At 42.9% G+C, this 12,735-nt stretch overlaps 2 protein-coding genes across 2 annotated transcripts; one reads left to right on the top strand and one right to left on the bottom strand.

Annotated features, from left to right (window-relative positions):
- Positions 1-650: 650 nt before the first annotated feature.
- On the top strand, positions 651-6,159 carry LOC310802482 (Krueppel-like factor 13). Its single transcript, XM_083666865.1, has 2 exons — positions 651-1,412; positions 2,826-6,159. Exons 1-2 carry the CDS (start codon positions 917-919, stop codon positions 3,077-3,079), a joined length of 750 nt encoding a protein of 249 aa, XP_083522991.1. The 5' UTR covers positions 651-916; the 3' UTR covers positions 3,080-6,159.
- A 689-nt stretch (positions 6,160-6,848) lies between these two features.
- Positions 6,849-12,062, bottom strand: LOC310808869 (procollagen galactosyltransferase 2-like; the record flags this gene model as incomplete). Its single annotated transcript, XM_083675969.1, has 11 exons — positions 11,974-12,062; positions 11,367-11,484; positions 10,820-10,954; positions 10,287-10,491; positions 9,828-9,947; positions 9,233-9,306; positions 8,979-9,085; positions 8,487-8,619; positions 7,918-8,045; positions 7,513-7,719; positions 6,849-7,125 (listed from the first exon to the last, which is right to left on the bottom strand). Exons 1-11 carry the CDS (start codon positions 12,045-12,047, stop codon positions 6,849-6,851), a joined length of 1,578 nt encoding a protein of 525 aa, XP_083532095.1. The 5' UTR covers positions 12,048-12,062.
- Positions 12,063-12,735: the final 673 nt, after the last annotated feature.

Raw genomic sequence — 12,735 nt, 5'->3', positions numbered from 1 at the left:
ACGTTTGAAGTTCAAGGGTTGGAATTATAGTTAAATTCCTATTTATTTTTGGGAAAAATGTAGTGAAGAGTGACAGTAGCTAACTACACCGCTACATGGCAAACAAGTAATTAACTACTGAAAACACTACTAAGGTGTTAATGTAATTTAACTACCATCAAGCTACTGCAAAAAGCAGTTAAACTAATAGTTGAGCGACGAACTACTACCCAATATTTCCTCTACGATCCACTGAGCCTCAAAATTGAGTTTTGACATTTCCAATCCATTGATGAATGATGATAGCTAAGAAAATAGATCGGCCTAAAGCATATGGGATATGATATGGGTGTATTACAAAATAACTGGAAGCTTTTAGTCGGGGTTATACTATGTAAGTAAAGAAAAATATTGAACCGTGCAGTACAATGCGTGAAATAGTTATACAGTGAAGTGGGAATAAAATCTTCACCCTCTATGATGATAGCCTAAACCTCTTTTCCCATCATCGCCCACGGAGCACCACCTTTCCACGCTTATCAACTACAGTAGTCTTCGTCCACGCCCGCAGTTCACGTCAGTCCGCAACGTCAGTTTCTGCGTGTTGCTCGGTGCTGGGGGGGCGTAGGTTTCACCGGCTTTTCAGCGTCAGACACAATGAACCGTCGGGCAATGTGAAGCACGCATGTTGGGCTGGAGGCACGGGTACGTTTGGCAGTGAAGTTTTGCTTTTATTTGGTTATAATTTGATGTTTTCGTCCACACTAATCGATAGACTTTCTGAAGGAAAAGGAATAGCTCTAAAAGATAGGTTCACCGAGTTTGTTTGATACAACGAGGTCGAAAATCTCTGGCTAGTCCCCTTCGAACGTGTGCGAAAACAAGGCGGAATTGTTCAAGATAAGGCCAGCTAGCAAAAGTCAACAAGGTAAAAACAATGTCTATGGCAGCGTATTCCGATTATTTCGCCGCTGAATGTCTGGTGTCGATATCTAGCGGTCCCGTCCTACACCGACCCACCCCGGTTGCCCCCGCTACCCAGCCCCCTCCGCAGGCCCTTCTTTCTGGAGAGACTGAAGGGTCGAACGAGGACAGAGAGGTGCGCGAGACGCTGAGACTCGAGGGGGCTAACATGATGACGGTGGCTGGAATCCTCACGGATCTACACGGCAAGTTCCGCCCCATGTCGGCCTACTCGGAGAGCAGCAACTCCTCATGTGGGGAGAGCGGCTACACCACGTTGTCTGACTCAACTACCCCTACCATGACCCCCTCTGCCACTCCAATTCCTGGACAGTACAATGCTACTCAACAGCAGTGGGGAGGAGGGGCGCCTCGATCCCCAGTTAAGCGACATCAGTGCACTTTCGACGGCTGTGATAGAGTTTATGGAAAATCATCCCACCTGAAAGCACACATCAGAACCCACACAGGTAAAGTTGTATAGCTTTAGATTTGTCAAGAATGTCTAAAACATTTTTTGCCATCCAAACATAGACAGAAGGTTATGTTGTTCCAGAACTTCAGGTTTGTCCACAACTTTGTCACAAAAGTTACGCACGACACACTATTGTCACTCCTCCCTATAATTATCCTATTTTGTAAGAAGAAATTTGTTTTTCTTAACCGGGGTACACTGTTGGGTGGGGGGGGAGACAATCAATTTACCCGCGAGTAAGTACAATAACTCGGCCGAACAAAAGGGGGAAAACTCCAACAGAGGCCTCATAACAAAGAAGTAAACGAACAAAAGAATGGGGCTGGACGAAACGCATAGTGACGAACAGCTACATCTAGGCTAGATTTGCATACGAAGTGAGCTCGAGATTAAATGTAACATTTCGGTGACGTTTGCGCCGGTTCGGAGGCTCCTTTAGCTCGACTGCCAAATGTTTTAATCCCCACCTCTAATCAATATCGCCAACAATAGCCATCATGTGAGTCATGTCAGACTCTGTTGAAAAGCTGATCTTCTTTGAACCTAGACGTATCTGATCTGTCATGTTTTGCCCGTTAAAGTGTGTGAATACAGTTATGTTTAATGTGTACATCAGGTGTCCAGTGTAGGCATAAACAGTCAAAAATAAGGGAATTTGGGGTATGTTTAGGGTCACTGAACAGGCGCGAACGGATTAGAACAGGAGATTGTGGGAATGGAACTACTGGGTAGGGAACGCCCACGAAACGGGAGTGCATGGAGTGGAGACGGTTACAAAACGTGGGTCGGTTTTGCGATCTTGAATAGCCTCTGGCACACCTTGTTGGTCCTCGTGTGACTTACCTTATCGAAACTACTGTAATAAGAACCATGTCGGGCATATCCTGTTGCAACAGACTAATTATAATTATATATATTTTCAATAATTCTCACAATATTAAACTTAACTTCTCTCATAAATTGCGACGTCATCATAAAAGTTGACATTGTATGTGTGTAGTAATTTAAATGTAATTGGACTCTTTTTTTTTAGTTTGTCTTTTTGCACGTGTGGATGGACTGAAAAAGCCCTTCTAAGATGGCTGCCATTAATTTTAACTATATTTGGTCCACACTCCAGTCACACATTACAACGCTACAAATGTATCATTCCTCATTCCAAAGATAAAAGATTAGGATACCTGGTCATAGTCTCAGATTTCAGATTTTGATCTATTTGTCACACTAAACGAAGTATAGAGATGCATGTCCTTACTCTTCACTGAGTTTATGGCACAAGCAGGGTATGACATCAATCTGGGCTTTGTGACACTCTTTATGTTAATCAGGACTTTGGGGTAGTTGCTGTGCAAACCGTGGCTAATCTCTCTCTCTCTCTCTCTCTCTCTCTCTTATCTTCCGGTAACAGGTGAGAGGCCCTTCCCATGCACCTGGCCTGACTGCGAGAAGAAGTTTGCCCGCTCTGACGAGCTGGCACGCCACACGCGCACCCACACGGGTGAGAAGCGCTTCCTGTGCCCACTGTGCGACAAGCGCTTCATGCGCAGCGACCATCTGATTAAGCATGCCCGCCGCCACCCCGACTTCCAGCCTTCCATGTTGGGGCGCAAGGGCTCTTCCTCAGCTGGACAGGGGCCCTCCAGCCCCCCCATGGGCCAGTAGAATGGGTCCTAGGACATGGGGTCAGCACTGGGCCACACTTGGCTCAAATACATACATGTGCTTGATTTGGCTTGGAGTTTGCACTTTTGGCACTATTCCATTGTTTCCATTGTAGGGCAAACTAAATCAAGCACAGCTCAAGTATTTGACATAATATTAGACCCAGGCATGCACTGGTCACTAGGAGCGGTCCTAACCCACTACAATCAGATCCACCAGCCAGACCCTACCGTCATACACCACACAGGACCTGGGTGGGAAGAGTTGACCCACCCTGATGTATGAAGAAGACCACTCTCACTCAACACAACCTCATTTTCTCCAAACTGTAACTGAAAACACTCACATATGCAGGGATTCTTTCTCACGTCTTCAGTCCAAACACATCAGCCAAATGTTTCTCCTCTTCTTGTTTTGCTTTCTTTAGAGATCATTTTGTGCTCTTTTACTGTGTCCCTTTCATTTCTTGATAGCGCCATTTTCTGACATAAGGTAGAGGCAGAGATGACTAGAAGCTTCTTAGCAGCTTTGCTGATTCAGTGTTCTCAGTTTTAGAGGTTGCACATTCCATGTTTTTTTGTTGTTTGAGTTTTTCCTCAAATTGAATTAGTTTGTAGTTTTAAGTTATGTTTTGCAATAGTGTATGTGCTGCATTGCCACCATTTTGAATGTGGGTCAGCTACACTTCCATAGTACTGAAAAGTTGATCAAACTGCTAAAGATGAGCTGTTTGCAGGCCATCTAGATCAGCTTTTATTTGATCATCCATGAAATGTTGACACATGATACATGTAGTATTGTGTCTGATACTGATGCAATTGTATATAAGCTTTAAGCTTCTAATGTAGAGATATCCTGAAATACTATTAGAGGAAGTAATACTTGTGATGAATTGTAGTCCTTATATTAGGGGTGACAGAGTATACGCTTGGATAGGATAGCACTGTGTGTGTGTGTGCGTGTGTGTGTGTGTGTGTGTGTGCGTGTGTGTGTGTGTGTGCGCACGCGCGCGCGCGTCTATTTACGTTTTGTTAGAGAAAGAAGAACATTTTTACTGTTTCCACTGTCTGTCCGGCTAATGGACACCTATTACTTTATCTCAGTGAACAACACTTCAGGAAACTCAGAAAGCCTTAAAACTATTTCATACTTATTTTGCACCATGTTTACAGTTTTGATAATTTCTACAGGTATATGCCATTGACGTGGCACATTACAAATACACATATGCAATATGCCACTTTTTCTTACAGGTGTTGTTTTTTAAATTCTACTTGGCTAATAGTGTGATAGGTTGCACTCTATTAATATGCTTCTACAAGTGAACACTGTGGAATTTGATAATATGTGTGTATCTCATGATTAACCAATGGTTAGTAAAGCGACCTTTGTCTAAGTGCTTTAGTAAGTGTGATAAAGGATAGATTGGGGTTATTATGTGTTTTGATTAGTTTTTTTGCTGGTCATTCAGGTGTCCATCGTAATGACTACATCCAATGTATCTGGCTTTTTTCAGACACTCAAATGGAACACACTGTACTTGGTGCTCTCAGAGCCTTGTTTAAACTGTCATTTCATCCACAGAACGATTGAATTGCATGACTATGGCACCTCCTCTCATACAGTCCCTCCAATGTCTTTCTGTTTCGTATTCAAGACCAACACTGTTTGTTTTATTGTGATGGGATGTATTCAACTTAAGTTGCAATGCTTTGCAATACTACACATTTTCTAAGTTCCTACAATCTGTAAACCGCTTTCGGTAACTGCTGGCAGTTATCATGCACACATGGACTATATAACTTAACACAAAGACACAATATGATCTAGTAAAAACATTTGCTATGTTTTCAAATGAATTGAAATGTATTTCCTTGGAACTAACTTTGCTAATGTTTTTGTTTTCTGATGCAGTGACTCAGCAAGACTTGACAAGACATGTTATCAAAGTGGTGATTTCACCAACAGTAATCATTTACTTCACTATTTGTTTTTATGTAATATTGTCTTCCCCCGGTAAGCAGTTTAATTGGAGATTGGAGTCAATTGAAAATCCTGTCATTCCTTTAGAAATGCTCCTAAAACCATTACATTTGAGCTGCTTTTGTTCTTCTGAAGCTACACTTTGTCAGGGAAAGTGAATTTGTTTGTCCAGCCTATTCTCATATACCTCACACTTCAAAATATGCTATTTAACCATGGTAATGCTACTCAGTCTTGGTCTCTCAACCAGTATCCTGTATCATTACCCTTTAAGCAGCATGCCTCAATTTCAGATTCAATCTACAATGAAACCCTAACATTTGTGTTTGTAAACTGAGGGCTGGGTCTTGGCAAATGTACCTGCCACTTTGTTATTTGATTTCTGTAGCAACCAGACCCAAAACTAAATATGAGGGAGTGCTTAAAATAAGTGGCAGGTGTATTAGCCAAGGCCCACCCCTCAGTTTACAGGTTCACTCTTGACTGGAACAGTGATTGACGATCTGCAATGCAGAGTAATGCCACCTATATTAAGGATGTCAGTTCATTGACCTACTGCAATATAGATATCAATCAATATAGAATTTAGAAACCACTAAATCTTGTTTGGGGGACAACCATATTCCTTTCATTTGCCCTGCTACCTTGTTCTAAGCAATCGATGCTATGTTTCCCACCATACACAAATTCAAATATGCACAGTTGCATTGTTTGTACAGAAGTCGTTTTTAGATTGAAGCCTAATTTTTACATTAATAATGTAAGTCTTTAATAAATCCTCTTTTTCCAGCTTTGTTTTACATCTTTAAGAGGAACTGTGGAACTAACTTAATACCTGCTGCAACATGCTGTTTGATATTTATACTCTCAGGTGTCTTTAAAGAATTTGCTCTGGAATTTCCAAATTTCCATTGCCACACCCAGATGTAAGCATGTTTTGTCTCTTATTTTGCTGATTTAATTTATTACAACTTATTATTTGTGTGGTTTAATTATCTTTTTCAGAACTTATTTTGTGAGATGGAACACTACTAATAATTGGTTCCATCATGTGCTTGATACAAAACTGCCAGTGCTTTTTTAATAATAAATAAAATCCCTAAGTTGAATGTTTTGGTGGTGGTGTGTATAATTTCCTAGTAAATAGACTTCAAGTGGAATGTTTATTCCAGTTCTATACTTTTTCGCAATCAATCATTGCAATTTTGTAGAGTAAAAATCTAGAGACGGGACACCTAAGTCAAACACAAAAACATTGGCTTGAAAAGGCTGCCCAGAGTCGAGGTTGCTGGCCTATGCTCCCCTTGGGACGCTGGGCCTAAGTAAGAATAATCATGTGTCGTCATAAACTCATAAATGAGTCGGTTGGAATGCTACTGCATACTAGTCCACACATCACTGGTGTTAATGTTTACATGCAGCAGAAAGCTGTATTTCTGGAATATACATTAATTCAATGCATTGCTTTCACATTTAGAAACATCCTCAAAAATAAAACTCATACATGCTTTTATTTTATTCATGTAAATGTCTCCCATCAGACACTCATTTGGAAATACCAATCAGGCTTCACCATTTAAGTCAACCTGTGTCTCTGGTCTTTAAAAGCACTGGGAAGAAATGAAACAAATACAGTTGCAGGTTAGTCCTCAAACTAAATTATAATGTGTAAACCTTTCAGCAGGATTTGGGGACAGGATTGAATGTACATGGATGTGTGTTGTGCTGTATTCCAGTTCTCTTCCTAAAAGAGGTGGAGTGAAGGCTGTGTGGGTGACCTCAATCATCAGAGTTCATCTCCGTGACTGACGGCTGATGGCGAGGGCACATCTCCATTCTCAGTGCCCGGGGGCATGGGGTGACCCTGGCCATCCTGCTTGCTGCTCCGCTGCGCATTCTGGCGGTCCCAGTCGGTGGCCACAGCTACATCGTCCCAGATGGTGGAGGTCTCTGTGTCACTGAAGTAGCCCTGCTCCCCTGTATAGTGTGTGGGGAAGAGCAGCAGCGGCTCCACTGAGAACGCCTGCAGGTCCCTCTGCTCAAAATGGGCCATGTACTCCTCTCTAGGGTCAAGGAGATTTTAAGGAGAGTCAACACATCCCTGGCTGACTCTTGTATCAATTCCCAGCCCCTACCCCCTGGACACTTGTATGACTGCATATGGTAGTAGCTCTACCTTGCCTTGTCATCCACCAGGTGGAGTTTTTACCATAGGCTTCTCATTCTCACACTGATTAACCCAGGACCTTTTGCCTCACTGACATACCACAAGCTCTGTTCTGAACAAACCCATAATAACATCACAGTTGTCAAAGCGTAGTTGCAACAAGTGGGGAATGAGGAAGGCAGAAATAAGAAGTAGAGCTTGAGAAAACACTAGTACTACAGCTCAGGGCAAAAGTGTAGAGATAGTTTTGTATAAACATGTTTTTATACATTGTCCGTCTCACCTTGGGTGCTTGTTAAACATGACGGGCAGGAACTCATCCACGGGCAGCATCTTGCCCAGGGGCCGGGCCCCCAGGAGTCTCTTGGCCCCCTTTTGGGACAGGGCATAACCCAGGGTCCAGTAGGAGTAGTCTGGGTGCACCAGGTTACTGACGCCCTCCACCCAGCGCTCAGGCTGCTTCACCTGCAAACGCTTACGGCCCACATAGCTGCCACCCATAAAGTGAGTGGAGGGGGGGGAGAGAGAGAGCTTAAAGTAAGAGAGATATAAGATGCGAGAGAGGTAGAAGAATACTGTTTCAAAGAACAGAGAGAGGTTGCTGCAGTATGGTTCAAAACTGTCACTATTGTTAAGTAAACTTCTTTCTATAGTATAAGCTGTTCAAGTCCACTTTATATCATCTCACATGAGATCCCAGTCCAGCCCCACACGCTCCACGTTCTCCATGATGGCCACCAGTCTGCTCCGGAACCTAGGCTCAAACCTCACATCGTCTTCCAGCACCAGTACACTCTGCAGTTCCTGCTTCACCACCTAGGGGGCACAATACATCCATTAGAATGGTTAGCCATTGAGCAAGAAGGTCAGATTTCCTGCCCAAATCAGATGGGTCCAAAGGGGCAGTTTTCCGGACACAGGCAAAGCCAAGCTCTGGACTCAGCAATGAAGATGTTTTTATTTTAGTCTATGAGCAGGCTTAATCTTGTGTACATGTGTAAATTGAATAAGTGGACAACAAACTAGTAAGGGGGTTAGTTTGATCCTCAACTTCTTAGAAAGAAAGACATGCTTTGTAGTGACTTTTATGAAGATTTACTGGTATTACACAGGTGTATCAGGGGAGGCTGGTGGAGGTGGAACAACGGGTTCATTGTGATGCATGTGTTTGATACCATTTCTCATTCCATTCCATGAATTACAGTGAGCCCGCCCTCCACCAGCCTCCCCTGATGTGTATGTTGAAGTGATCTGCACCTGTGTCCAGATGTTATAGTGACTGAGGAAGCAGCCGATTTCCCCTCGAGTCAGCACACGGCCAGAATATGGGTCTTTGTATCCAGGCAACATGTCTATGCCCATCGCCTGCAGCTGAGAGGAGTTCAGGGCTCTGAATAAAATAAAATAAGAGAAAATATGAGAGAGAGAAACATTCAAAGAATACAATAACAAGAAACAAATGCAACACTCAAATCATCAAACCCTACTCAGACATTTAGCGACAGGTTGACTCAGACTGTGCACCTGTTGTTTTGCAGAAGGAATACATCATAAATGGTAAAGCAAAAGGTAAAAAGAAGATAAATATATCTTAGAGTCTGTCTGTCTGTCTGTGTGTGTGTGTGTGTGTGTGTGTGTGTGTGTGTGTGTGTGTGTGTGTGTGTGTGTGTGTGTGTGCTTGTGTGTGCTTGTGTGTGCTTGTGCGGTGTGCGTGCTTGTGCGGTGTGCTTTTGGGTTTTTGTGTCGTACTTGCCATCCACCGCCTCTGTCACTGTGATGTCAATGCCCAAGACAGAGAGGGTGCTCAACATTCGCTCCTGTCTGTCCAGGCGACGCTTCAGGTTTATCAGAAAGATCTGGAGGGAGGTGGAGAGAGAGGACTGTTATATTCTTTATCACCAAGAAAGATTGTATGAATATTACAGAATATTAAAGATTCTAGTGGTGTCTTCCAATCAGTGCCCTGACTGAAGATGTACTGTGATTGCTGATATTCCCCGTACCTTGTCAAATCCCAGCCTTTCAAGATTTTTAGGTTTATGGTACATAAACTTGGATGACTCCATGATGTAATCAACTAGAAAGAGAGTACAGTGTTAAGAGATGCAATGAATACTAATACACAGAATTTCACACACTTGGTAAATGCCATCTTTCTATATTCTTTTCTTTGATATTAGCAAATCTAGAGATTCTCGGCAGAGGGAGGAAGTGAGCGATGAGAAAAAAGAGAGGGAGTGAACTCAACTGTAACGGAGGAGTGAGAATTTTGACAGGACTATGAAAGTGAGGGGAGTCAAACAGCCTTACAGAGACAGGTTTGTTTGAGAGGAGAGCAAAGAGGGAGAGAGAAAATAGATATAAAGGAAAGAAGTGGGAAAGAGTGTGTGTGTGTGTGTGTGTGTGTGCATGTGTGTGTGTGTGTGTGTGTGTGTGTGTGTGTGTGTGTGTGTGTGTGTGTGTGTGTGTGTGTGTGTGTGTGAGAGAGAGAGACAGAGACAGAGACAGACAGATAGACAGACAGAAAATCTCTCTGCTCTCTCTCTTTTTGGTCTTTGTCTTTCTCTACCTTAGTTCTCTATTATACTATCGACTCACTCAAAGCCTCTGTCATGGTGTGGGTAAAGCTCTCCACCTCCTCCTCCAGACTCTGCTGTGGCTTCAGGGGCAGCGGCAGATACCCATAATGTTCTCTGTTACACACGTACATCTGCACATCTGTATCAAATCATAAACACATGTAACACACAAGAAGACTCCTTTTCAAAAGTCAGGTTAGCCCTATAACTGTCTGACTCTAGCTTCACATTCTCTTTATTATGTTCCACCTGCAGACAAGGGAAACTAAGATCATGCATGATGAGAGAGAAATGCTTTCTATAAATCTCAGACTTTATTGAAAACATATACGTAGTTCAAACTGGGTTATATTCCATGCTGCGTGTCTGTATACAATGTAATACTGTATTAGTTTATTTTCATTATGTGTATTGTCTGAGAAGGTTGAGAGGTTTCCATTGTAACAGATGGACAAATAAAGTTTGACTCTGTTCTAACCTGCCTGGTGGGCAGAGAAGGCGAAGGCCATGATGTCATCGAGGGGGTAGGTGTAGTGGGGGTGGGGAGGATGGAAGGCCAACGCTTGGCTGGCGCTCCGCCGAAGGTCCATCAGAAAAGTGGAGTGCACCATGGGAACAGCGAAACAGCCCTGGCGCTTCCAGTTGCGGATAGGGATGTACTCAGGGGTCCGCTTGTAGTAACCCTGAGAGGGCACATACATCACATGAGTGTCCCTTAACGTATATAATCAGTTACATAAATACAAAACCCTCAACAATTCACATTCTCCCATGCATGATTAAAATGTTTAAAATACAATGATGAGCTAACAGCAAAGCATGGTGGTATAGTACGAAAACATTGTTTGAATTAAAATTTAACAAATGGTTGAACAAATTATTATTGTGCATGTGTGTCAAATTGTAAAGTTGTTCATATCGCCTTTTCAAACTATTTGTTCCACAGCCTCATAAGGATGGAGAAACTGATAACGACCAATCAATTAACAATAGAATGGAGAGACAGTGTACCTCTGGGGTCATGCCACACCAGAAATTTGAGTAGAGGACACGGGACTCCAACATAGGTGCCACTACAGTCAGGTTCTCCGCCATCATCTGAGTCAGCACCCACCGGTTTGTCAGCAAGTTGTCACTGTCCACATACTGAACAACATAGAAATCATCAGTGTCAAAAGTGTGAAAATACTGTCTTTGTCCATTTTAAACTGAAAAGAGTACTGTACCTAAACACAACATGTTGCCATCAGTGCCTCCCCAAAATCAGCTTTGAGATCTGTGTGAGTAACTCTCATGTATTAAGCCCTGAGGGACCTACCCATTTCCGTAGATTTTCACTTCCCTTATAAATGCATTTTTCATAACACTGTAATAACATGAGAGTGGCATACATTTCCTTGTTACTTGTTTCATTGTCTCTGGGACCTTTGCACACAAGTTAGACCACATATAGATCTCAAGTTAGGATTGGGCACTAGGTGCATGATGTCTCTGCCTTTGCACACAATGTCACCATCAACTGTTATGAAGCCGCTGTGTAGAGTAGTGTTGATCTCACCAGTATGTAATCGGCCCAGAGTGCCCTGGCTGATCTGAGTGCTGCCTGTTTCAGTTTCATCACATGGGTGAACCGAGAGTTTGGCCAGTGCTTCGGCCCCAACTCATCCACATAGGAGCTGAGAGAATGGAGAGTGACAGGGAGAGAGGTGAAGGTGGATAAGCCTTTACTCCTTGCTTCAGTTGTTGAGTAGTTGCAGGATTCTAGCAGAGATGCACAACTCCAGTCCTGGAGGGCCCCAGTGACTGCTGTTTTCAATTGTACCTTCTTTATCAGTGACTGATTCAGACCCGGGAAACTAGTTGTTGCACTCTCTGGCCAATTAGGTACATGAATTAACAAGTTATCCGTTATGCACCCCTGCTCTTTAGGGCTCTGTAGGGAAAGTGTGTTTTCTGGGAAGACATCAGGAATTTGATAAAAAGGAAGGACTGTTTGGGGGAATGTTGACTAATAAGGTACTCTGGCTAGGTTTATACCTATATAATATGCAGTTAATGAATAAGACAACGGAATGATATGGATTAAACTGGATATATGTAGCTTGTAGATGGTATAGATGTAGATTGTAGGTATAGAAGATTTGAAGATTTGTAACCTTGCTCACCTTGGCTGCTCCATAAGTCTCCACTCCACAGAGTGGTACTGGTTCTGCACCCCTTTAAGCCATTCCTGAAGCATGACCGTGGTGTTGTCCACACTGTGGTCTGCTGCAGCCCTGAAACAAGGGTTGAGAGGATCAGCAAAGCCCTCCACATCAGCATAGATTGCCCCCCCCCCCTCTCTCTCTGTGAAGGGGTTGGACTGACATGCACTGGTTTTCTATTCAGTTTTGTCTGATGAAAGTGATTTTATTGTTTGTAGTCTGCTACTTCTGTGTTGCATACAGTACCTCTGAGAAATGTATCATTTATTTTTGTAAGATTTGCACTCACCTGTAGTAGCCAATAGTTGTAAACATTGAAGGATACTGAGCCTTACCTCAGTGAGGTCTATTATCAGTTGTACAATTGTCTGAGGTCTTTGTTACCCACATTTACACACAAATACTAACATTCCAAAGCTGTCTGGCCATGCACCTCAATTGGAATTGATAGACAATGACTGCACCTTGACACACTATGACCAATGAAATGTGATACAATTAATTACTTTGCAAAGGGTCAAACTGAACTATCTATCTTAATTTTATGTTAGTATAATTTACCAGATGGCGATACGGTCCTTTGGATAGTCCAACCTGTCAATGCAGCCCAAGAAGTAGGGAAGGCTGTGCTCTCCATTGCGCACAAGGATAGTGATCAATACTTTCGGCTTCAGCAAGGCAGACTCCTGATGGACAGGTTCTTGAGGGTCAATTATCAAATCT

The sequence above is a fragment of the Argentina silus genome, assembly GCF_951799395.1.
Source record: "Argentina silus genome assembly, chromosome: 1".
Taxonomy (NCBI): domain Eukaryota; kingdom Metazoa; phylum Chordata; class Actinopteri; order Argentiniformes; family Argentinidae; genus Argentina; species Argentina silus.
Note: the sequence above shows the minus strand (reverse complement) of the source record. Positions and strands in the feature narration are given on the sequence as shown.

Bases quoted from the DNA above. Each gene is read 5' to 3' on its own strand.
- LOC310802482 (XM_083666865.1), top strand. From the start codon at position 917: ATGTCTATGGCAGCGTATTCCGATTATTTCGCCGCTGAATGTCTGGTG. The intron at 1,413-2,825 runs GTAAAGTTGTAT...TTCCGGTAACAG, and splicing joins ACACATCAGAACCCACACAG to GTGAGAGGCCCTTCCCATGC.